This window comes from Sparus aurata, chromosome 14, assembly GCF_900880675.1.
Source record: "Sparus aurata chromosome 14, fSpaAur1.1, whole genome shotgun sequence".
NCBI classification, from domain to species: Eukaryota; Metazoa; Chordata; class Actinopteri; order Spariformes; family Sparidae; genus Sparus; species Sparus aurata.
In genome coordinates, this window is record NC_044200.1 from 13,704,212 (window position 1) to 13,731,157 (window position 26,946).

At 40.3% G+C, this 26,946-nt stretch overlaps 2 protein-coding genes across 3 annotated transcripts; both read left to right on the forward strand.

Annotated features, from left to right (window-relative positions):
- The first annotated feature begins 125 nt into the window (after positions 1 to 125).
- mrpl42 (mitochondrial ribosomal protein L42) lies at positions 126 to 2,734 on the forward strand. The gene is made up of 5 exons (XM_030439595.1): positions 126 to 282; positions 721 to 784; positions 1,468 to 1,552; positions 1,942 to 2,105; positions 2,619 to 2,734. Exons 1-5 carry the CDS (start codon positions 204 to 206, stop codon positions 2,662 to 2,664), a joined length of 438 nt encoding a protein of 145 aa, XP_030295455.1. The 5' UTR covers positions 126 to 203; the 3' UTR covers positions 2,665 to 2,734.
- A 1,504-nt stretch (positions 2,735 to 4,238) lies between these two features.
- On the forward strand, positions 4,239 to 12,852 carry ube2nb (ubiquitin-conjugating enzyme E2Nb). 2 transcript variants are annotated; one of them, XM_030439596.1, is made up of 5 exons: positions 4,239 to 4,388; positions 6,413 to 6,659; positions 7,940 to 8,080; positions 9,338 to 9,374; positions 10,103 to 12,852. In XM_030439596.1, exons 1-5 carry the CDS (start codon positions 4,359 to 4,361, stop codon positions 10,137 to 10,139), a joined length of 492 nt encoding a protein of 163 aa, XP_030295456.1. In that variant the 5' UTR covers positions 4,239 to 4,358; the 3' UTR covers positions 10,140 to 12,852. The 2 variants fall into 2 exon arrangements, with proteins under 2 accessions (XP_030295456.1, XP_030295457.1); XM_030439597.1 differs by lacking the exon at positions 9,338 to 9,374 and having other exon boundaries at positions 4,240 to 4,388.
- The last annotated feature ends 14,094 nt before the right edge of the window (positions 12,853 to 26,946 follow it).

A 26,946-nucleotide genomic window follows, 5' to 3' on the forward strand; every position in this document is an offset into this window, starting at 1 on the left:
ACAGAATTAAATGCAGGAGGACATTAAAACATAAAAACATTAAACCTTCATGTGTTTAGTTAGTCATCAATGTTAAACAGCAGTAGGATTATAAAAAGGGCTAGACTTAGTTTACATGTCGTTTGGAAAGTGGAACCAAAGTCAGTCAGCCTGAGCGATCACACGGGACTATTATAGTGACGGACACCCGACAATAACTGAGCATGGCGTCGGGTCATTTGTGTAAACTACACGGCCTCTTAACGAGACTTTGTAGTGGCACCACACTGCGAAATGCTCAAAGTAAGTTGTGTTGTACTCAGTTAAAAAATATTTAATGTTGTGTTAGTTTGCTGTTTATAACGCGACGCTGCTGGGAGTAAATGCTAACAGCGGCTAACCTTGAGAATGTTTAGCAAGCAAGCAAACAGTATTTTGATTGTGGCTTGCAGTAAAAGTGTTTCTACTGTCAAAATCGTGCTTCTTGTCAACGATTTGAAGGAAATATTCGTATTTGCAGCACAAAAGCGTAAAGCTAAATGACTAGAAAGCAGCTCTCAGTATCCTCTTCACCCTCCATGTTGGCTTTGTGGCAGGTGTCATAACGTGTTAGCATTTATCTTTGGGACGTCAAATCGAGACGTGCAGTGGGTTTTACTCTTCTACGTGTGAAGTTGATATTTGTAATTATGTTAGCTGTATAGTATATGTATATCTTATCTGTTCTGTCTTCTGTTGCAGCATGTTTGGTGTCAGTGCGGCAGAAGTCCACAATCACTGGTCCTTCACTTGATGGCCCCGACAGGTATGTGAAGACAACACCTATAAATCGTCTAGATGTGCCAAAATAGCTCGATTTAAACCCCTTATATGACGAATTCACTGAATAAATTGTATGTTTTTAGAGAACGCCCTTAATGTTTAACCTTATTACATTGAATGAGAGGTAAACAAGCAGAAACAGAGCACGCTTTGAGATGTAAGGCAGCTCAGGTCCAGATTGGGCAAAATGGCCTGCAGCATGATTATCAGGAGAAGATTGTCACTATAGGTAATAAATCCTCCATCTATGGTCATTACATCTTGGCCTTTCTACCCCTCAAGTGTGCTGAAACTACAAGCTATGAACTTCTTATTTATAATACAAAAATGTGAAATCTTACATCCTTAGTTGGGACACGTTGGCAGTTTTGTTTATTATAGATGCTGGCTGTGTGCTTGGCCTGTGGGTATAAGAAGCCCGCTAATTATTATGGTAATTGTGAAGTAAATAAATGTCAACTGGCTCTTGGAACATTAATGTAAAAAAAGTAAACGCTGCTACGTGAGTGATCAGCATCCCCTGTTGGTGTGTTGAAGGTAGCTACTGTCATGAATTTCTTCTATTTCTGACAAACACGCCCCAGTCTGCAGTAATGCTGAAGTATTTATTTGTTATAAAGATATTGTTGGAATCATGGCAATAACCTTCAAATTTCTTGGGTTTAGTAATGTGGAAATCGGTGTGACGTCCGATGGCAAAACCATCGTGTGCCACCATCCCACTGTCGACATTCCCTACGAGCTCACCCAGGTAAGAGGGGGCTTTTTAACCTTGGATATTGTGTTACATCTGATAATAGAATCTATAACTTATGATCTAATTGGTAAGGACTCTAAGAGAGTAATTGGAAGCTTTACATTTTCTTCAACGTGTGTGTGCTTTAATAGAAGCCTGTTCATGAAGGTGTCAAGTGTGACTTTAAACTCTTTATTTCCAAATTTTATGAATGCTTATAAGACTTTGGCACAAGGTGAAGCTGCACCAACTGCAAAAAACAATCAAACAACTGCTGCCACTGATCGGTTAAACACAATTTCAGTATTGAGCACAAATGGATTGATAGGAATTGTTTCCAGATTGCTGGGAATAAACATGTGATTACATTTGTAAGAGCCGTTTGTGACTGTAAACCTTTGCAGCCAATAGAACGACCAGACCTCCTGACCAACCAGGTTGAGACCCACGACCAGGTTTTAAAGGCCCACCTCAGCAAGGAGGTGCTGAAGGACAAAAAGGGGCCGACCATTGAGGAGCTGAGCAAGATGTTTTACACCACCAAACACCGCTGGTATCCAGTCGGACAGTAAGTACACGCAGCATCTATAAAGCCCTTTGACATCACTGTTGTCTGCTCGCTCCTCTCCCCTATTTCAGTCCATAACATCTATAACCTATTTCCAAATATTAGAAAGAAAATGGGTTATTTTAGTTCAGATGTGTATTCAGGAAACACATTTTCAATTAGATATAATGCATATTCAAACACAGAATGTAAGAAAACTTGTGGTAAAAACATGTAATGTGAGTAATAATGTCTATTAATTATTTTACTCCATCACCTTTTTTTGGAAAGTGAAATCACATATTTTAAAGCTGCTGTGTCTCATTAGTTTTTCTTTTCATACTCTTAACCATAAACTTCCACTTCAGCAGCAGTTACATTCACCAAACTTTCTATTTTGTTATTTGCTATATTCTGAAGGTGTTTAAAAAATGGGGTTTGTTCATCTGTCATTTTTTGCCTGATTTTATACAACACTTAAACCAAAAAAACTGAAGATTCAAGTTGTTTTTCTTCTGTTTTGTTTCTCTACAGGTACCACAGCAGACGCAGAAAGAAGGATCCTCCAAAGGACAGATAGTCGAAGGCCAGAGTTACAGAACTGCAAAAGATGTTTGTCTGCTATTGTATAATAAACTGTTAAATATTAAGTTAGTTGTCATGAGTTTTTGAGTCAGTGCTGCTACAGTGAAACAACTATATGGCTGTGAAATCATGCCTGTAAATAGTTTCGTCTACATCCTCGGTATCTCACAGCAATCTGCTGAGCTTTGAAACGTGTTCATGTACAAGTTAATTATTCTTTATGTCGCATTTAACTTCCAGGAGTTGATGAATTGATTAAGATACTTTTCCTGACTTTTTATTTGTAACATACATCCAAGAGAAGGCAATATTCCAGTAATCAATGTCAGCTATCAGTGCAGCTTAAATTTAATATTTATAATTGAATATATTTTCCAAATAAATCCAACATGTTGATTTGTATCTTAGGGAGACAGTGGATTAAAAAATGTTTTTTCTCTATTGGATGTGAAGAAACGGTCAACAATAACAGTAAGTCTTACTAACGAGTCTGCCATTACATTGTGGTCAAGCGGACGCACAGAGATGAAGTAAAATGACAAGTATTGCTGCAATGTGTTTCACAATTTTTTCATATAGATTTATGATACTAATAATGGCAGGGGTGTGAGTGGTTTCCAGAATCAGTCCTCTCGGATTAATTCAGTCCTACCTTTGCTGTTTTGTCAAAGTTGTAACAAGTCTTCCTTTGCCAAGGTTAAGACAGATCTGCCACCTGAAAGATCCACAAACCTAAAGCTTTCCTTGTTCGTTTAATTCTTCAGGGGATTTGTAAGGCTATTATTGACGCTTTGTTGCCAAAAGCGTTTCAGCAAAGGGACATCAATGTTCTATATGAACTTGAATTTAACCGAAAGGTACTGACCAAAGAGACTAAGTTAGATAATTAAGTGGTTGTTTCAATGATTTGTCTTCTTTTGTACATAGTGTACCGCTTGCATCTTAGACCGTGGTCTCACAAAAGATCATCTCATGTCTACCCATATACCTCAAATAATGAAATAGACAACATTGTTATTACCGTAGAAAATAAACGTCCACTATAGGTGCAGGAAGAGAAAGCTACGTTTTTTAGCATCTGAGTGAGTTGTTTTTATTTAGACTATTCTTTTTTCATTCATTAAAATATGTTTAAGAAAATGTAATATGAAACAAAGAATATATAATATAAATAATGTTGGAAATGACACTTAAAATATGTCTGATATTTAAAGGGGCACTATAGTTTTGGAGAAGAAATTCAAGCTTGGAATTTTGATATTTCCAATAATATTGAGGTAGCTGATTATACAAAAATACTCAAATCTGTATTGTTTCCATAGATGAATAAACAAGCTGTTCTCAAGAAAATAAGCTCCCTAGAACACTGTTTGAAGCTAGAAAGGTGGCAGGGTCCGCCACACATAAACAAAGTAAACTGTGTCCTCCTTTAATACCAGTTTGTTTATTCGATTTGTTCAGTCGTGAAAACAAATAGAGTTCTTCCCCAAACACTACAAATTGCTACTTTTTAAAAATAAAGTATAAATGAATTTTGTTTTCAAAGACAAACTTGAACAGCAGCATATTTTCTTACGTCATCTGAAGCCACCGGAAGAGCGCGTTAACTGTCCCCGCCCCGGCAGCTCAGTCAATCCAACCCTGAAGAGAAGGCGAGTCCACGGCTAAAAATATAATAGCTAACACAAGATGGCCGGTTTGCCTCGTAGGATTATTAAGGTACACTTTACACCCGACACTGTTTATGTATATTAATCAGCCTTGTGTGTGAGTATTGTAAAGATTGTTCGGTGTGAACGTGGACGTACAATTACTGCTATCCAACGTGTAGCCTGACGTTAGCGCGGCTAGCACAATTAGCTCTTATCTAGCTAGTTATCAAGCTAGTTCGCTTGTCCGTGTCTGCAAGTGTTTTGTTTGGCACTTCCGTTTACTCCCGTCTTGCTCTGATCTGTGGTCGATTATTTCATGCGAGTAGATTTGTCGTCGCGGTTACATCATAGCCTTCAGATCACTGGGTTGCTAATTTGCGGTAGTAAATCAACAAATTTATGACATTTTTGTCCCAGTCGCCATATGAATGGATTCGCCGAGGAAGCTAGGCTAGCAGCTGTAGCTTGGGTGATTGGTAACTACACATGTCTGGCGCTGATCTGAGACGCTGCCATTGTGGTCTGAAAGCTTTTAAACGCCCGTCACAAAGCAAACACGACAGGATTGCTTCTTTTGGCACAAGAGGAAACGCAAATGAAGCAGACATTCAAGGCCTGTTGCGTTGCGGTCTCTCCTCCTTCAACCGCACCGCAACTTCGCTGGGCCAGGCCCGGCAGTGGGCGCGATCAAGCCTTTTCCGCCACATCTAGCAGCTATCGCTCTGGTTTAGCAGGTTTTCTGACAGCCACTAACATAACATTGGAGAGCGAAAACGCAACCCAGCTTCCATTACAGCAACCTGTTGTTTTGTTTTTAAGAAAAAGAAACGAGGAGCATTTACAACAGGCTTAAACCAGTTTTCCCTTCCTGTTGGCTGCAGATGTTTTTTAGTGCACCTGCTTTATCAACTGCAGAAATGTGAAACATTTTCCACTTCCTCCTTTCGATTTCCCTCGTAGATGATCTCTGAATGTAGCGCAGTAGTTTTATTATATGCTCTAAAACTAAGAATAGTCCAAATCTAAATTTAGTTAAATAGTCTGTTTTGATTTTCACCTAAAGAAAACCACTATTGTAATCTGTGTATTGAATTTTTGAAATAAAATGCATGACAAACCAATGTAGAGCTGATACAGTGAATCCAGTAATCAATTGAAAGGAAATTAGTCAGCAACTGTATTGATATACGATCAACCATTAAAGTCAATTTTAGAAAATTGCTCGTTAGTCTTCGATATAAATGTGTTTGTTATGTGAAATAAAACAGAATATATCTGCATTTCAATATTTTGGGATCATCTGAGGAAATTTAATTGACTAAACAATTAGTTGATTGAAAATTAAAGGTGCAGCATGGAAGAATTGGCCCAGCTGTCTTAACTCATACTCTGAATAAAAAGTTGGCCACACAGCGACTAGCCTAGCCACTAACTCCTGCTAATTGTAGGTGCTGTTAGCTGGTTAGCTCGATTAGCTGTGCGTCTAGCTATCCGGTCTTGAGCCTTAGAGCACCAGGGGAGTGTTGTTGTTGTGTACAGCGCTAGCACAGACGCTTTGGACCAGATACGCTGACGCTGCCTGGTTAGCATGCTAACATTAGTAGATAGCGCGGCATCAAAATACATGTGTATCATGATGCCAAAAATTCAATTTTTTCCCATTCTCCGTTGAAAGTTTTTTAATGTTTTGAGTTAAAACTCTATATTGTTGCACCTTTTTACTCTGTAATGAAAATAATGTTAGTTGTAACCCTAAATTAACTATTTTATCCAACACAATAGCAGTAGGTGGAACATTTTGAGCTGTATCAACAAATTTATCGTCCAGTATGTGATTTGCTTTCGGCCCTCACCTGCCTCTTTAGTTTCTGTGTTGAATAATAACTTGTGGAATGTTGTTTTGTGAAAGTGGGTGAGGTTGAAAGTGCGTGTGTGACTAAGCAGGGTGAAATTGTACGTCCTCGTCCATTATACACTTGAAAGTCTGTTGTCTGCTGACACCTCCACAGCTCTGCAAAATCATATTTTTTGTGCTCAGAAAAGTCAACAACTGCATTATGTTATGTATCTCTCACTCTCAACCACACTCAGGAGACACAGCGGTTGATCGCAGAGCCTGTTCCAGGGATCGTGGCTACGCCCGATGAAGGGAATGCACGTTACTTCCATGTGGTCATTTCAGGGCCTCAAGACTCTCCCTTTGAAGGAGGCACATTTAAACTTGAACTATTTCTTCCAGAAGAGTATCCCATGGCAGCTCCCAAAGTGCGATTCATGACCAAAATCTACCACCCCAATGTTGACAAACTGGGAAGAATATGTTTAGACATTTTGAAAGGTAAGAAAACATCACAGTATCAACTAAATTGTGAGACTTGTTTTGATATGTACATGATATTTTTGTTTTGTTTGACATTAATATGGAGCCACACTCACTGATCAGAAATGAGTGATTTCTGATCAGACTGACGAAGAAAATCTCTTAACCATTGTGCTGCACTGTGGCAACCAGCAGCCCAGCATGTCTGCCTGGACTGTGATGACACTGATGATCTCAGGCTAATATTTTGTCTGTCTGATGTGTTCCCAATGACAGAGGGCATTTTAGGGATCACATTGGAGTCTTGTTTCTGTTCACACATCAAATTCATTTCAATAATTCCTGCCCTTTCAAGGAAAAATATTTTATTCTTTGCTGCTAGATGTTCTCTGTTCATCAGGTAGCGCGCACAAGGTTTGTCATATCTTATTCATGGGAAACTCCTGCCTGTGAGGTTTTTGTGGGGGGCTCCCAAGTGCAATTGAGAAGCTACAGTACAGTCGAAATGTTGGCCGGTGAGCCAAAGAAAGTGGAGGGAATTTCCCGATTTGGACAAAAAGAATTGCGCTATATGAATTATTGCTTTGCAACACAATCAAATGTAGATTACACCTGTAATTCGTCGTGAGATTGGCCGGAGTAATTTACGTCCTTAAAATGTCGCATATCAGTAATTCGGCTGGCATCTCTAAAACGAAACGAGTGGAGAAACACATTCATGGTGACCTTTTATCTGACTGTCAAACAGGAAGCAGACACACAAGCACTGTAAGGCACCAACTCACAAATGTAGTTTTATTTTTTATAATTAGAGTAAGATGAAGGAGACGCTCTTATATGAGATTGCTGAAAAGCAGCAGGTTGTGTCTGTAGAAGGCAATCTTGTGCAACAAAGCCTCAGGAAGCAGATGTGATAACCACCACTAAATCAAGTTCTGAGGTAAACAAACTGGAGTTGTGAGGATTATTTGGCACAAACGGAACAGACAACAGCAGAAAGGCTGCCAAACGTGCTGTTAGGTAATAAAGAAAACATTACAACAGATCGTGATGCGACAAGACACTGATCTGTGCCCAAAGGTTGTCAGCCGCTGATATTTTGTTGTTTTGACTCATTTGATTGATTAGAGCCAGACATGTTGGCCTGAGGAAGAAGTGGATCTGCTTCATAATTCTTGCTGCTTGGTTTCTGTTGCTGGCACGTTGTGGCAAAATTTGTCTTTGTTTTACAAATTGGACCTTTGAGCTGTCTTCTTTTTCCCTCTTTGCGTGTCTCCTCTGAACTTTCCTCCTTCCAGATAAGTGGTCTCCAGCCCTGCAGATCCGTACAGTGTTGCTATCTATCCAGGCATTATTAAGTGCTCCCAATCCAGATGATCCCCTGGCAAATGATGTTGCAGAGCAGTGGAAGAAAAACGAAAGCACTGCCATCGAGACAGGTGAGGAATATATTGTTTTCTGCGTGATGGTAATGATGATGATGATGATGATGGGGGTGTAGAGAGGGAATAGCTTCTGCGTAACACTGCTCAGGACTAGGGGTGTGGATCATTTTGAATAATGGTTTTGTGATATCCTAAAAGAGACTTTGCTGTTGAGTTTTCCAAACATTGTTTTGGCGTCTTGAGCCGTCTGCCTTCTAGCTCCATTGCAGACATCTCTGCAGCCGATGCCTCCAGAACTCCCTGTCAGCTCACACCGAAACAATCTATACGGTCAAACGGCACAGCAGGGTACAGGAAAAATACCCCGGCCTTCCGATATCTGTACCCTGCCCTACCCTTTAGTATGCCAGGAAAAAATATAGAATGTAAAATGCAGTATGCCAAAAATACCAGGATGCTCTACTACATCTGGTCGCATTTTGCAGCATGCATTTTATGGCTATTCTGACCCACAAAGACATGTCACATGTGTCAAGGTGTGTGACGCAAATCTAAACAAAGCCGAGAGAGCACAAACATGGGACAGCTTTATAGACGGATGATTGACAACCAAATTGGCTTCGAAGTGTAAGTGGTATGTTCTCCGTAAACATAAAACTTCAGGTTTTGGAGCAAGACGGTCGGTGTTCACACCGTTTTTTATTTCCAGGCTTTGAACTGCCCCTCTTAGTGGCTAACAAGGAGCCATTGTCGCGCTGTATAATGACGTGGAAACATTATTCATTATAAATTCTTTTTAAATGTCAGGCTCAGCCAATGACGGCTACATGTAGTGATCCATCTTAATTTTTCTGTTTTTAAACGGCTGTCTGGTACGGTTCGAGAATACAGACCTGCCATTTCATTTTTCTTGAGTTTTCTGTTCCTCCCATTGTACTACCCAGTGCGACACGTGTTGGTCAGAGACGATCTGGTTTGTAGTTCACGCAAATCCTTCATCCAAAGTGTTGTAATCACACTTGAAAACGTGATTTATGCGTTTCATCGTGACTTCAACATTCATCAGCAAAGACACTAAAAGGAATGCGTCATTGCGGTTTGGAGTTTGGGAGTGGCGTCTGTTTTATGCATTAAATCATCAGTTAATTAATGTCTCGATTAATCCATCATTTGTTTAGCCTATTAGAAGTTCAGAAACAGTTGAAAGACATCTTTGTACACTCTGCAAAACGTTTCCTTATCCACAGTCCTGCAGCACACCCCCACCTCACACCCTCCACCACCATTTTTATCTCTCTGTCTCTCCTCCAGCCCGAGCATGGACCAGGCGCTTCGCATTCTCACCCAGGTCTCCATGTAGTAGACCACTGTAACATGTTTTTTTTAATTGCTATTGTACAGTTGGTGTTTACAGAACTGTCTTGGCCTTTTTTTTCTTGGGGGTTTCCGTTCATGAAGCTTGACTTTTTGGTGCCATTTAACTCTCCAATGCTGTGTCTGTTTGTCTCGTGCAAATGCCTATTGAAAGTACCAAAAATGGTAGGAAGTAACCATCACAATCTCTGAGTTTTGTTTGAGTCCAAAAACCCAAAGGTATTCAAGTTGGAATGACAGAAAACCAGCTAAATCTTAGATAAGAGTATCTGGAGGCAGAGACTAATCGACCAGCCATTTCGACAGAAAAATATCAGATCGGTGGCTTCAAATGTGAATATTTTCTGGTTTTCTGAGTATTGTATGATAGGAAACTTGGTAACCTTTGGGTGCTGAACTGCTGAACAAAACAATAAACTTGAATTTGTCGACCTGGGCTTTGGAATTTAACAGCTAAGTCATTAGTCCATCATTAAATGGCAGATTAACCGATAATGGAAGTAAATCTCTTTTTTCTTTTTTCAACCCCTTCTGGAACAAACGCAACTTTGGCCTTTTAAACACTTTCTGAAATGAAGTGCCTCCTGCTCTGGGAGTATCTGTGTACACTCTGCAACACTTTCCTTATCCACAGTCCTGCACCGTACCCCGCCGACCTAACACCCTCCACCACCATTTTATCTCTGTGTCTCTGTCCCACAGCCCGAGCATGGACCAGGCTCTACGCGGGAAACACTGAAGTATAGAAGAAGCGAGACGAGGCGTCTGAATGTGATCCACAAAATGTACTCCTATTCTGTCAACATTTGAATTTAACGGACACAAAAAAAAAAGAGAAAAAAAAAAAGATAAGATTATAAGTCCAAATTTATTTGAAAGAAATGACGAGATTTACTGCTGCAGACCTCTGGGTGACTTATTTTCCTCTCTAAGACGCGTTAAGTGTGTGTTAACCTTTTTTTTGTTTTGTTTTTTTGTCTTTTTTCCTGTGTTGCTATTTAAGTGCATGGACAGAGAATGACACCCTCCCCACTACAGTCTTAAAAAAAAAAAAATATACATGCAATATGTTGTCCTGTCCTGTCCTGAACTGGGCACATATACTGGTACGTTTGCAAAATATCCATTAAAGCTGTTCTTCTTTTAACACATTCATTATTTGTCAACACATCTGTATGTCTTCTTGTGAGAGATGTTGTTATTTCAGCCCATAGAGAGCATGCAGCTGTCTTTTTCTCCTCACTAAGGCGAGATATATGAATGATTGATGAAGCTTCTCTTAACTCCTTTTTGGGGAATGTGCCCAAGGAGGTTAGTTGGATTTCTCTCCGTGTGTCTGTGCATACTAATACATCACAATACTGATTATTAAGCCGGTGGTGTAGCGACAGTTAAGAGCACACCGAGGCACATGAGTGAAACTTCCCCAGCAAAGATGATCTCGTTTGTAAAATTGGACATTTAAAGGTGCAATATGTAAGAATTTAGGTTAGAAACGTTTAAAATTTGACTAAAACTACCAGCAGAATTTGAAAAATTCCCATCAAAGTGAATGAAGCTAGCATGCTAACCAGCTAGCCTTGGTTGTCCGGTCCAAAGCTCCTGTTTCTAGTGATGCCAACGACACTCCCAGCCCGGACTGCTACCTGCGTGGCTAACTGGGCTAACTAATAGTAGCGACAGTTAGCCGTATGTTATATGTTTGGACTAGACAGCTGGCCAATTCTTACATGTTGCATCTTGATAGGAGGTGAATTTAAAGTAGAACTTTCCTTAAACCCATCTTTAATCCTACATAAACCTTCTAAAGACACTTTGTATACCTGCAGCACAAATCAAGTGAGATTATTAAGAATTAGACAAAAAATATAAAGGAGTACCTCGGAAAACATTTTCACCGCTAACAAATTAAAACTCAAAGACGGCCTGACGGTTCTTTCATACCTGTAGAGGACACACAGTTCCCCAGACCCTGCGCAGGATAAGCTAAACGACTAACAATTAAATGCATTCATACTGTATCTGGTATCAATCTGTGGCTCCTGCAGATGTAATTTTACCTTTTTCCCCCCCATTATTTACATCTTAACATTGTTAGGGCGATAGAAAAGACAGAGTATTGTTCGACTTAGATGCTTTAACCTAATTAGATGAGGATCGCGCTTCTAATAATCCAAAATCAACGAAACTCACATCATGTTTTGTTCTTTAAACGTGCAAAATAATCACAAAAGTTTCCACGCACCAGTCTCGAACTATCACTTGAAACCTTGTCAGACAGTTTGGGGAGGGTGAGCAGGTGACTTCCACACGCTTTTTATAAAAAGCCATTCCCAACACATTCACAAAGGTAGAATGACGCAAACTGGTGTTGTCAGGAAACTGTACGCATGTCGTCGCAGACTACTAAAGATGTGTTGGAAAATGTCCTTTTTTAAAGGGTGCACAGCACTTGTTTTTATTTTTTTCCTGTTTTAATTGTCTGTCCATGCTATCTATGTTGCCTGTTCTCTTATTTTATTTTTCAGTGTTACTTCATTAAAAGATGGCATGTACCATAATCAAACTGATATCGAGACAGTTCAAAACAATTTTTTTTCTTCAGGGCGTTTGTGACAGTCGAGGCGTTGAGTTGTCTTTAAAGGGAAAGTTGAGGCTTTTTTTTTGTGTGTGTCAATTACAAAAAAAAATGTTTTTCACCTTGTTTTCCCTCTTTTATTGCTCTTTATTATAACTGATCTGTGATGATTATGCAAGTGAATTTTAATCGGGGTGTTGTAGTCGCAGGAAAAAGTGATATTACAAATAAAACGTATTCAAGATAACGGTCCTTAAAATCTTGTGTCCAGCTCTAGATTGTGATTTGTTGACCTGCTGAAAAGTCTTCTTAGCTTTCCTTTTAAAAGATGGGACGACATCAGATCGTGACTTTAAAGGGTCATTGCCCGTGAAGCACACCCTACATAATCGAATGGCTTCTGTATGGCTCATCTGAGGGAGGACTGTAACATGATGTTGTAGTAAAACTACTTTTGTTAAGCCTTTTTTTTTTTGGTTCTCTTTGTTGGGAGTATAGCAGGCTTAGGTGTTGCTTAGATTTTTGTCCTGTCCCCACCCAGAATATTATTATTATTATTATTATTATTATTATTATTAACTGTTTCTAACTGCTACATTTACTCAAGTCTGGAAGATGGAGCACGGCTTAAAAACCCTGGTTAATTTATTGTTCCTCCCCACGAGGGATTTGGACAGTAATCTAAAACCAAGGAAACGGTCACTCACTGGATTTTTGAAGCGTCTAGATCAAAAATATGGAAAGATCAAACTCTTAATTAATCAGCTCCCAATGTGTAAAGGAAATGAGAAGAGCTCTGTCGGTAATTTCAGTCCATTTGCAAACACGGCTCTTCGATTACTCTTACTGTAAATAAACTGAGTTGAGTAAGTAAGTCGAGGCTCGTCTGGTTTATGTTGTGTGAAGTTTGTGTCCCGCTGAAAGAGGCTGCTGACGGCTGTGAGGGTAATTCTGCAACCAATTGTATGCACCTCGTGAAAGCACTTCTAGTTTGCTTTCGGTAACATCATCTAAGTAATTTTATTGACATTTTTTATTGTTTATTAAAAAAACGTAGACGAATTTCAGAACGTCTTTAATGACAGCATGCTCCACGAGTTTGCTGGCATGGACCCCACGAGTTTGTGTAAAAAATCTGACGACTCTTGAAGACCAAAGAAGACGGAGGAGTCCTGACTGTCGTGAATGTCCCTCCACAGTCACCTGACCTCGACCCCATTGAAAATTTCCGGGGGCACCTGAAGACTGAAAGTTTTCCACAAACTTATGGAGTCCATACCAGCTTGAGCGCAAGCTGCCAAAACAGGGGCGGCAAAACAAACGCAGATATTTTGAGATTTCTTGTTGCCTACAAGTATTAACTCAAATAATTGAACTGATACTGTATTTTATTCTAAATAAATGCAAAGTAGACTTATATATTAACTTTTGGACCCTACTGAAGAAATAGCATGGACCAATGACACACATTGTGCTGGACTGATTTTGTTTGGAAAGGCCTTTGAAATTTATGGAAATTCACATGAGAATACATGCAAACCATCATAAAGCTCCACATAAAATACAAAACTCCACAAGAAATGCAGAAAACGCCCATATAGTTAACTGGATTTGAACCCCCACGACCCCTTGAAAAAGGGAGATAAAAGCGGTAACATCCCCGCAACCCTTCCGAAAAAGGCAGAAGAAAATGAAACGAAACGATATATATATATATATATATATATATATAGGTTTTTAGGGTCACATTGTCATTCCGAAAATTCTGTCAAATATTCAAACTATTAGCCATTTACAGATCTTCAATTATAAACATCCAAGTTGGCCACTTTTAGTTTGATGATGAATTGATAAACAGTTCATGACACCAAATTCCGAGATGAAATAAACAACTCGGTGCAGTGCTGTGAATGTGGGTCAACTCTCACCTAATGAGCACAGTCATGTTGTAAATGTTAACAGTTCACGCCTGTGGTTTTGCTGTCAGTATGTATGCTGTCAGACAGTTCTAGTGCAAAGACTGTCTGCCATTTTTTTCTCCTGCTGTTGTGTAGATGTTCACCAGATGGTGCTACAAGCAAAACTTTACCTGGAGCAGAAAGCATACATTTTGCTTACCAGGACACATAATGATGTGTTTTTCTCACAATTTGCAGGGCTAACATTCATTTTGGTCATGTGTCTTTAAATGACATCTTCTCTGGCGTATCACATGAAGTCACAGATGTCTGGATACCTGGGCAAGCACACACATATATATATATACGCTAAGGTGCAGTAGTTTTGCTACAGCAGAGGCACCTGTCATTGGGCCTTTTCCCTGTTTCCACACAAGAAACAAGGCTTTCGCAATGTTTTATGGCCATGGCTCAGTTTATATGGCAACAGTGAGTCATTCGAGCTGGTATGCGGCGTCTCCGAGTAGAATTGCAGGAAATGATTCTCGTCGCTATCTGAAATATCTGACAAAACATTAACTAGTCCCATAAGGCTGTTGTCTCCGGGAAGGGGTTATGGCACTGGCTATCTAAAGAACATCTCTGGCCGGAGTGATCTTTTGAAAGTCTCAGTCTGTTTAACTGGATGCATTTCATATTTACAGATATGAGCTCATGCGTGACCCTCTGCTGATTCAAAACCTCACAGGTTCACACACATTTTTTATTTTAGGCTCGTAATGATAACAATGGGAAGTGGTTTTGTAGTGTTATCTCTTATGGGCAACAAAAATGGTTAACTGACTAGCTCAAGTCGTAAGTTATAAATTCAAACTAAATACGGGCTGCTCCTTTATCTAGAGTTTGACCTCGTACTGTTTACAGCTTTTTTTTAACGTGAAAAACAGGCGGAAGCAGGAGGTGGTTAACTTTAAAGTTGATGTAAATATACCTATACATTTTCCGAACATTGTATTTTCCAAAATAATACATACTGGTTGTGAAAACAAATCTTTCTCTGGGACAACACAGACTACCTATCTACAGCCACCTCCACAATGCCCAGACTGAAACTTTTGAGAAATACAGTTTTTTAAATATAAATATCTGCCTCTAAAATCCCGCCATGTGTTGATGTTTTTAATAACTGGTTGCTTAGATGACCAAATTCCCAGAAATACTGAGGACTCAGAGTCCTTGATGGTAGCTGAGGGCCCTGCCAACATGTAGTAGGACGCCGGCAGTAACCTTTAAAATTGGATAGGGGCCTGCTTAAATTAAGATTTATTAGACTTGGTGTCTGTAGAACATGGGCTTACTTCAAGAGCTGTTTTTAAAGATTAGCCTTATTTACGCAAAATCAAGAAAGGACTTGACTGACATGGTAACACTTCACTATAACCTCTTTATAGTCAGTATATAAACAATAAGTGAATACACAACACACCCAGATTATATAATGTGTAAATGGATATAGGCCTAAGGACATTTTTAAATAAAGTTTTGGCAATGAGTAGGCCTGGTAACGTCCTTCCTTCCAGAACATAACTCTATGACAAGTCAAGCTAACCGCTAGCTGTAGCCTTATGTGAAATGACAAAATGTGTTTACACTATTGAGCTTCGGGGGTGGTAGGTGGATTTAGTTAGTTTGCAGAGTCATGCTAACAGTCCTCCCTTGTTTCCAGTCTGTATGGTAAGCTAAGCTAACCCGCCATTTTGATGTAACTAACTTATGGACAGATATGATACTGTATGATGTGTTAGCTAGTGAGCTTTACAAGCGGTGGGCAGATTTTGGTACATTTGGACTGAACCAGGCTTATGGATTTCTCCTGAATCATTTATGATAAGCTAAGCTAACTGGTGGCTAGTAATGGACAATATGAAACAATATAATTAACTGAGCTTCAGTAGCAGCAAGTGGATAAGCTGTTCTCCGAATCTCTATGGTAAAATAAGCTTACCAGCTGCCAGCTTATCCTCATGTGATACAATATATTGTGTTAACTAATGAGCTTTGGAGGCGGTAGGTAATTATGTTGCCTGTAGACAGAGCCAGGTTAGATGTTTCCTCTTGCTTCCTGTCTAAATTGTAAGCTAAGCTAACTTGCCCCTAGCCGTAGCCTGATTGACAGGTATGAAACTTTATAGTGTGTAAATTTATATTTAGATGTGGTGGGTGGATTTTGTTACCTTTGGACGGCTATTGGACGACGATATAACACAAAATAATGTGTTCACTGGTAAACTTTACCGGTGTTAAGAGGATTTTTACCTTTGGTCAAGGTCAGGCTAACGTTAGCTGTTTTCTCCATGTCTTTATGGTGAGCTAAGGTAGCCGGCTGCTAGCTATAGCATTATGGATAGATTTGAAACAATATAATGCGATAACTAGTGTGCTTTAGAGGCTGTCAGCTGTTATTTTGTCTCCAGATCAGAAGACAAGCTAACTGGCCGCTAGCTGCAACCTCATATTTAATGGGCTGATATAAATAAATATAATATGTTCACACTCAGGGGTATCTTGTCACCTTTGGCCAGAACCAGCTAGTTTCCTCTGGAATTCATGTCTTTAAGCTAAGCTAACAGGCAGCTAACAGTAATGTGTTAACAAGTGAGCTTTAGAGGCAGCAGGGGGGATTTTATTACCATTGGACAGAGTCAGGCAAAGTCTTTCATCCCGATTCCTGTCTTCAACATAGGCTAAGCTAACTGGCTGCTAGCTTTAATGGATGATATGAAACAAAATAATGTGTTAACTAGTGAGCTTTGAAGATGGGAAGTGGAATATGTCACCTTTGGACAGAGTGAGGCTAATGTTAGCTATGTTTTCCGAGGCTTAATGGTAAGCTAAGCTAACCAGCCACTAGATGTAGCCTTATGGACGGATATGAAACTACATCTTGTATAATCTGGTGAGCTTTAGAGGTCATAAGTGGATTTTGGTACCCTGGGACGGAGCCAGTCTAGCTGTTTCCTCCCGTTTTCAGTTCAGATGGTAAGCTAAGATAACCAGCTGCCAGCTGTAATATTATGGACAAATATGAAATGATATAATGTGTTAACTAGCGAGCTTAAGAGGCAGCGGGGGTCTTTCATTACCTTTGGACAGAGCAAGGCTAGCTGTTTCTCCATATACGGTCTTGATGGTTTCATAAGCCAACCAAGTGCTAGCTTTAGCCTTTTATTTATTGGACATATTATATTAATAAAGGTGATATTGATGGTTCCCCCAATACTTTGTTTTAACTATTTCAGCTAATGTAGGCTGAATTTGCTTTTTTCTTGTGAATGTATTTCCCAAAATAACCATGAAGGTAAATTGACACAGACGCACGCGTGTAACCAAATAACAATACAGAGCCACAACTACAGTGATTACTGCCACAGATGACGTAGAAGCCAACATCCTAAACATAGCCCTGCTCCTCTGACCGAACGGATCATCTCACACTGTGATTGCTGACTGCAGGTGAAAACACTCTCGTCACATGCCGCTAATGTAGAACCGACAGTTGATGACAAAAACATCCTGTTTTGGCTGTCGCGTGTCATCGACATCAGCACTTATCTGAAGTCTGATAGCAGTGTTGGCTGGTAGTTGCAGTATATGGTCGTTTTTCAAGTTGACAGCATGCTATAATGGTGTGTTTATTATGAGAGCCGAAGGTTCTTTTGTTCTTTCCCCGTTTTTTTTTTTGGCAATCTTTCTTTACCTTCATTAATTCCCTTTATTTTTTATTTTCTCTGAAATCCCCAATTTTCTCAAACTTTACATTCCTCTACTGCCTTTTTTCTCTCTCCTCTATTGTACCATGCTAATCTATCAACTCGTATATTCCGCTCTTTCCCTCCTCTGCCCTCCCGTCCCTCTTCCTTCTTCCCCCTCTTTTTCCGTCTTCCTTTCCTCTCTCTCCTGTACCTCCTCTGATTTCCTTTCTTCCTCTAATCTCCTCTCCTTGATCATGTTCTCTCCTCTCTTCCTTTCCCTTCCCTCATCTCACTCTTCCTCTTCCTTGTCCTCTCCTTTACCTGTCATCTCTTATTACCTCCTTCCATATTCCTCTCTCCTCTCCCATCTCTCACTCTTCTCCTCTGTTACTTTTCTCTCCTCCTCCTCCTTCTCCTCCTCTGTCCCACTGCAGATGAAGTGGAGGGGGACTGCAGTCAGCACCCTCTCACCTGAACTCTCTCCCTGCTGCTGTTGCATAACCATCCTTGTTACTCTCCCATGCGTAAAAACAGAAGCCAGCCAGCCCAAAGGGAATCCCTCCTTTGACCACAGCAGGTATCCGGAACAACTTCAGTCTCATTTTGTGTCTCTGCGACTTTTTTGAACAGTTAGATAAGGTAAAGGATGATCCCTCCCCCCCAAAAAACCTGATGTTACACAAGGCAGCTGCTGCAGTGGAATACTAACGCAGGCGGTGCTAAGTTTGCAGTAAATGTAAATTAGGAATGGAGCTATTCAGCCATTTTTTAAAGAAGTTTGTGGAGGTATATGATGCACAGTATAGAGCATTATTTTTGATACAGGATAGTCTGTGTGTGTGTGTGTGTGTGTGTGTGTGTGTGTGTGTGTGTGCGCGTGTGTGTGTGTGTCTATGTGCTTGCAGAGGCCCCTGAGTGTAAGGGATGGGTACACTGGATTGAGGCGTCAGCCCCAGTCACATTTCATGTAAAATACCTGCGCTAGTGTTTGACTAGTGGCAGATTTTTAACCTTTGTGCTGAAGTAAAAACATCCCTCCTTCCTCATTCCTCATATACTTTTTTCATTGCTCATCCATGCCAACGCAAACACTCAGAAATCAGCCTGGACTTGTTCAGAAATCTCATCTCTTTCCCTTCGTCCCTCTCTCCCCTCCCTCCAGTTATCTTCCGATGAGTGTGACGACGGCACATGTTTTATAGCTACATAACAAAATCAAAGTGTGGTTTTGGATAGGAATCTGCAAGTACTGTGTGACTCTCTTCCCCTGAAACAAATGTCTTTACTCCTGACAAACATCTCTCTGTGGTCGGTGTCGAGGTTATCAGGGTGAATAAATCAGGCCTGACACTTTGCCACTTTGTTTTGTTTGGATCGGTGATCAGATACTAATAATTACGTCTAATCTTGTCAGATGCTGAAAAGACACACCCACACATACACACACTTGTATAACTGTACATACAGCCATTAGGGGCATGGTGGTGGGCTCGCCCAGCAGTGTTAAATGTGAATAATTAACCGTATCCATTCATTGAATTTCTTCATGGGGCCTTGAGCAGGAGAACCACCACCCAGACATGAAGATAAGCCCACGACTGTGCACTGAGAGATGACACGCTACTGTATCAGAGGGAGTCACGCCTGCGTAAGTCATGCTGCTGCTGACAATGCGGATCAATAACGTGTCAAACGGCTTGCTGATAGCGAGGTTTCAGCGCTCAGGGTTCAATATATCTTGTCTGTTCGGCCGAGTTGTGCTTGAGTGTGTTTCCATGGAGAGATTAGATTAATACAGACTGGAGATTGGCGATTTGGGACGCTAGGTTGAGATGGCTGACAGAACACATTTCAACCCCTTAGGATCATTTACATTGATTCCCCCTGTGAGAAACTGTCTAATCTAAGAATGAAGTTAGAACATCGTTAGGATGATTTAAAGTTTCAAAGCTGTGAGTAGAGACAAGGACTTTAAGCCTGCATGTGTTGACGCATTCATTTTTGGTCTTCTTTAAGTAAAAATGACCTGGAGATCCTCAAGGGTCTATTCTCGGCCCTCTTCTAGAGAATTTGGGGCATTTTAAGCCATGCTAGTACCATGCCTTCAGGGGTGGCAGCATTGCTCAGTCAGCTGGTCGGTTAATTAGCAACCACTAGCATGCTATTTGCTAAACTTAACTAGTGAATATGGTAAATAAAATCTTTCAGTATCTCTATTTATGATACAGGAACGAACAGTGACAGACTCAAAGCTGTACAATTCAAGTTCCTCCCACAAACATCAAGATCACACCTCCAATATACATATTTAACCTCAAATCAACACAAGAATATGATGGTTATTATTATTCAATCAAACTTTGTTTTATAGCACTTTTCAAACAAATCAAAATATAATTAAAGTACTTACAGGTGACTGAAAAAAAAACATGGGATATTAAGAAAATAGGTTCGGAGACTAATGTACACCAGTTACATTAAAATGAATAGTTAAAAAGAATAAAAAAAAAAAAAAATATTGCATATAAAAGTTGATTTGTTAATGAAATAAAATAGGATCTAATAATAATAACAACAGTAAAATACATAATATATAATCACACAATCTAAATGAAATATAGTTAAAACTGAATAAAGGGTTTTGATATAAAAACAAACAAACAAACAAAAAAAAAACAAATACAGCCAAAAAAATATGTTGACATTGTGTTAAAAGTTTTATGACATTTGGTGTCAACTTTTTCAGACAGAGGTTTAGAAAATGTATTCTTATTTGATGAATATGGTAAACAACTGATTAGCATGTTAGCAAGATGAGGTTAGCATTCAGCTCAAAGTAAAGTCTGCACTTTTAGGTTGAGCCTCACAGAGCTGCTAGTGCGAGTTGTTGCTTAAAAGAAAACAACTTCAAACATTTTGCAAGTGGCGAAAGGGATAATCATTTACCAATTTAGTCTTTATTAATATTTATTGACTAATAATATTATAACTGATCTGACTAAAAAACGAAGGCCCCCAAGCCCTGAATTCATATAAACATCAGACAGAGACGAGGCAGGTGTGACGGCAGGTAGATCAGTAGCGAGCACACACTTCAATCAGTCTCAGGCATGAAGGAAAGGTTTGCGGTTGGCAGAGGTGTACACTTAAATGGATTTGCTCTGCAAAACAGCACACAGAGTTCGATAATGGCCCAATCACAGATAGATTTTCACACGCACATAAACCACGCTGCCCTGGCGCACTGTCAACTTCGTCTGGCAGAGACGTTTTGATAACCACACAACCAGCGCTGGTTATTATCAGGTCATTAAGATGATTATACCCTGAACACCTTGATAAACACCAGTAAATCTCCAGCTTTCGCACGATAACACTTGCGAATCCATCAGAATTCATCATAGCTCCCGATGTGACCTGATCCGCAGCAGATGTCACGGAGCAGCAAACGACCGCCTCCAAAATGAATCATACAAGTTTCTTCACAACACAGTGATGTCACTTGAATTGCAGCCATACATTACTCTCCCTCCCTCCCTCCCTCCCTGTCTGTCTGTATTCAGGTCACCTTTTCTTGCATAACAGCTCATTCATAAAACAGCACCACACCTCAGGGAAGGGATGAGGAAAAGACTCTGCTGAGACATATAGAAAGCGTCTCTACACAGGGAGGGTTTTTGCTGCAGTTTTAAATAGCTGTGTCACATCACGCCAATGGTGCAATGTACTTACAGTAACAGCCAGACTGTTAAATTAGCGAGTTCTAGTGTACTGAAAGATAAAGAGGTTGTTAGAAATGTTGGGAAATAATCTATTTAGTCTATGTAAAGGAATTAAAGGTGCACTGTGTCGTATTGGGAAGAAATTTTATTCAGACGAGAAAGAAACTAATTAAAGTCTTTGTTTGGAACATTTTGGAATGGCTGGTATTTAAAGGTGCACTATGTCAAATTTTAATCCGAAGAGAAAGATATTCATTGGGTGTCTGACCTTAGAGGACAACGCTGTTTCATACCGTTTTACATTGTTTATATGGGGCAGACCCCCGTCTTTCTAGCTTCAAACAGTGTTGTGAGGACCTTATTTTCCTCTGAGAACAGCTTGTTTATTCAGTCATGGAAAAAATGAACATCTCTGAGTTTGTATTATTACCTCATTGATATTGAGAGTTTTCATTTCTTCTCCCACACTACATGGTGGCCTTTTTCAAAAATTATATCTGAAATGTGAAAAGGTGATTAAACATAGATAATATGGTCAAAATAATCAATGTAATGACAAGTTACGTAATGCTTCGAAAAAGCGTTTCATCATGCACTTAAGATAGTCGAAACAAAAAGAAGCACGTGGAAATGATAAAACATTAACACACCATTATGACTTAAAACAGTATCTTCAAGGGGAAACAAAGCAAAGTTACTATTCTGACGATAACTAGATGAGTTGTTTTGAGTAGTTTACCACCTTCGCTAAACAATTGTTGGAGAAAACCCTTAAATTAATTGCACAAAATTGAAACAATGAATCTAGCTGAATACAAATGAAATGTTTTGTATGCCCCGAGGGGACTGGAAGATGTGAGGAGAGCAGGGAAGACATTGAGCAACACGCACATTATAAAAAAAATCACTCCTGGAAAAGAAAGACTACATTGTTCGATAGTGAAAGTGAAATGCTAGCTTGGTGAAGCTCACCAACGGACACTATCATACATTCTGCTAACGTAAAATCAACCCCAGGAAGTAAATAAACTACGTTGACTGCAGCCAATGAGTCATCCTCGGGCTAAACAAACAGTCCTCCAGTTGGAGAAGAGGGAAGAATGTTGCAATCCATTGCAACTTGGAAGACGATAGTTTTCAAGTAGGTATTCCCGACATCCGATCTAAATGCCTCCCAGTCCATCCAGTTGGGAAAACGAGCAGCAACTGAGGGCAAGTATCTGAACTTCCATCAAGCACCGACCATCTTAGTGAAAACAGAAACGACTTAAGAGTTATTTCTGCATGTTTCACAACACAAACACCACATAAAGTAAAAATTAATTTCAAAAGAAGGTAATTCAGCCCATGTTGTGAAGTCAGTGAACTAAGGCTAGATTGGCCTACGCTCCCACTTGAAAGGTGCTGAGAGGAGTGCCAAGCCAGTGATCGCAGTTCAAGACTACGTGGCACTGCTGGATACTTTTAAGAAATCTCAGGAGAATGTCTGGACGTGTTTGTGGTGACAAAACCGGTCATCTCCAGTCGTGTTTGTGGCGACCAATACAGGTATTTTAAGCAAAAACATGATGTTATCTGAACCCTAACCAAGTGGTTTTTGTGCCTTAACCTGAACACACCTCAAGCGTTATGGTTTACTGGGACGTGCATTTCGTAGAATTCTGACTTGAACGACCTTTCCATTTCCAAGAGCGGAACAATGACACTCAGCGTATGTCCAAACCTCCAGAACAGCTGATGATACATGTGTTGTAAAAACTTAAGAAGATGTTGTCAGGTATAATATGAGTCATTGTTGTCAGTGGGTTGTTGTGTGTTGATGGATCTGTTGCATGACAACAATAGACCAGCCTCTTAACAATGTCTGGATACATGTGAGGCTCGCCTCCTGTTGATAGTGAGGTGTTCAATAACGTGTGTTCAGACAGGTCTCCTTGTTTTGCCCACAAGCTGTAGCGGAAGGAAATAAAATTGATGTTTGTACTGCATTAATTCCACCGATGATTTTCATGACATTCGTTCAATGTCACCCACTTTATTTCCTGGCCTTGCAAATGCCAGCATGAGGGCAAAGCAAAACAAGACCCGTCAGAGCAGGCAGTATCGAACACCATAATGGCCGACTGTCTGACCGACTGACTTTATAGGTTTTTCCTGCTTTTGAGTGAGCAGAATTGATGATCCTGTTGTTCTGCTCTTTTAACATTTTGGAACTTCTAGCATTTAAACTGACCTTAAAGGACAACACAGTTTCATCCTGTTTTACTTTGTTTATATGTGGCGGACCCTGCCACCTTTCTAGCTTCAGTGTTCTGGGGGACTTATTTTCCTCTGAGAACAGCTATTTGAGTTTGTATTATTACATCATTAATGTTATAGATACTGAAATTTTGAGTTTGAATTTCTTCTCCAAACCTACATAATGTGCCTATACGTAAACTATGGTTTTCCACAGATGGCTTCTTTGTGAAGTTCTTTTAGCGCACACGTCTTTTTTTATTGTTGGGTTTTTGAGCGCTGAGCTCAGACATCCTCATCCACACAGATGAAAGTTCAGTGTTGGATTATGACATTACAAGACGGATTTTCTTTGACTTTCCGCTAATCCGTAAAGCTCTAAAACTTGTCAGTTTTATCTCACTTTTGAACACCTTTTGCATCTGAAAATAGTTTCCTTTAAATGAGTGTGTGATGAGGGTTCAGGGCAGCTCTCAGGTAAGCGAGGAAGTTTGATTTCCTCTTCATAGCCCTGAGTCACCGCCTCGGGCCTTTGCCACAGTCACGTGTCGAGTCCACCTATATTTTCTGCCCATGTGTCATTAACGCTTTTCTCAGACAACTTTCCCACATTCTCACTATCACTGTCTGGCTTTGTTTATGCCTCCTAAAGCCCAATCTTCACATGATTATAGAGTGTCTGTGTTTTTGTTCTACCTCGAGGAGACAGAGGCATCATTGTAAGGGAAAGGTTACACAGAGGTGGCCTCAAGAAGTCTGAAGCCAACATTACTCAGTGAAGTCTTATTATTTTTAAGACCATCGTAAAATAAGTTTGCACATATATTCTTTTACATTTATTTGTATTCCCGTTTTTTTATTGATCTGCCGATAAAAAATAAGCTATGACCTCGCCCCATTCTTCCCCGTCTCTCTGATTGCACCAGGTAATTCATCCCTAAGTAATGTTTACCCGGGTTGAGTCTATTCTGTCCCAGCTATCATAATGACAGGCTTTAATGTGCACCAACAACCCTCCATTGTGTCCCACAGCCCTCGCAACTGACTTATTGTCGGCCTTGCATCGGCAGCCTTTGAGACCTGTATTTATTCTGTTGTATAAACTGTTAAGAGAGATGTTGATGTGAGTTTTCCACAGTGATCTCACGGGGCACAGGCTGGAAAAAGTCGTTCAGACCTTCTCCATACAGTTGCGACCGTACCTAGCCCTCATTTTTTATTGTTGTTGACGCTAACGTTCATGCCAGCCAGCCTAATTTAAGCAGCAGTACCGTCTGTGTTCTCTGACAAACTCACTGTGCACTACCCATTACTAGATATTGGACAGACAACGTTATGAATTGACCAGTTGGTGAACAAAGGGGAGCATTTAGCTGCTATAAAACCCAGATATTTCCCTTTGGAGATGGTGGAGACCAAAACGGAGCATAAAAGAAAGTGAATATTGGATTGCCTGAGATTTACTATAAAAACAATGCATGTTAAAATTCATAGTTTCATACAAATTGTTTCTAGAATGCTCAGTTCCCCTGAGCAACATGCCAGTCTGACGAATTGAAACTTATGGCAGGCCAACTCTGGCCAGCAGGCCCCACTTTGGACAGTTCAGGGGATTAGCCTATTCAATGCTCCATTGTCTTGGTTTCTGGTGTGAAATTACAAATGAAATTCCCTCCACAAAGGTCTACAAAGCCTGTGTACAAGCAAGCCAGTGTAGGTGGATGCACAGTAGAAGTGCCACTATAAGTTATTGAGAAAATGGCAAATTTAGTAGTAATTTGGGGGAATTGACCCTTTTAAAAAACCCAGTAGGAGAAGTTGTTATAACCTCCTTAATAGGTAAAAGTTCATCTCTATCTCCACACTTGACTGATCCAAAATGCCATACCACCCTGATATCCGGACTACCAGTTGACTAATAAGCCGTCGTCAATGATTATGTTTCGACTGGGCTAACGGTGAAAATACGTTGAATATATTAACATGTTCTTATAGTTTCGATGACACTAACACTATAGGTTCATGGCCAGGCAGAAAATCTCAGGCTCTCTGAACACTCTGTTCCCACAGTGGTGAAGAAACACCTTCATGGAGGGCACAGATCAATTTTCAGAGGCGTCCCAGGCTCAATATACAACAGTGACAGCAGCTCACATCAATCTTAGCAGCCTTGGACTGTCTGTCTGAACCTCGCTTCATCACTGGACGAGCTCCATTCCACCAAAACATTCACCTCAACCCGAGTATATGAAAACAAACGCCCGATCTATGTTTGTCATTGTAAATATAAGCCGAATTTACCAGAGCTTAATTGGTGTCTAATTGTGGAGACATTATGGGAAAACAGATGGCCCGATCTAAAATTAGCCTGATGGCAACTGCATGATTATCCATTCACTAAATTTAGGAGGGAATAGATGATGCCTCATTGTCGTCATCTTGTCCAGAATTATATGTTACAAGACATTTCAGCTTCGTGGCTCTAATTTTCCTTCTGGCATGAGGCCATTCCCACACATGGCTCACGTCTGAAGGCTCGACGCTGAGGTCAAAGGAGAGACTTATGGGTGAGCTAATCAGCTCAGGCTTTTATACGCGTAATCGGAGTTGGCTGCAAACACTGAGTGGATCACAGGCAATCGAAGACGCAGATTAGACTTCCATGTGTGTGAGAGTATTCCTGTCTCTGTGTGTGTGTATTTCTATAGATCCATGTGTACATACCGTGGTGAAAATGTGTGATGGGCTATATGTGTTTGTGTGTGTGTACTCTGAGCCCCCTTTCGTCGTCAGGAAGCAGATGTCCTCTGACTGTCCCGGTAGGTGCGAGGATGGCGATGGGCAGACGCTCACTTCTGGATCCTTCGATCCTCCATCTGTCCTCCGATGGGAGCCAGGAGAAATGGGATCCTTCCATTGCCCCTCACACCTCGGCTAAAAAGGGGACCTCTTAATTGCCCGCCTTTGCTATGCAAGAAGAAGATGATAAACCACTTTAAGGAGCACGCTGACAGAACGATTTATTTCCCCGCCACAGTGACTGATGCCATTGAGATAACATGACGGAGCATCTGTTGTTATATCTGGGAGCAGGACTCTAATTTTAGACCGTTATAAATTACTTACCATCATATATCACACGAAAATGACACTACAGTTCTATAAATACATTAATTTTCGAGCACGTCCCCCTTCCCCCTGGTAACGTGCATTAATCCTTAATCCTCAGAAATGTCACTTGCAGTGTATAATCTGATTTTTCCAATCACTTTTGGACTTAGGTTATCTCTTAATCCATCAAATACACAGTTGCTTTTAACAATCCACATGTTCATTCAAGCATTTCCCATCATCCACA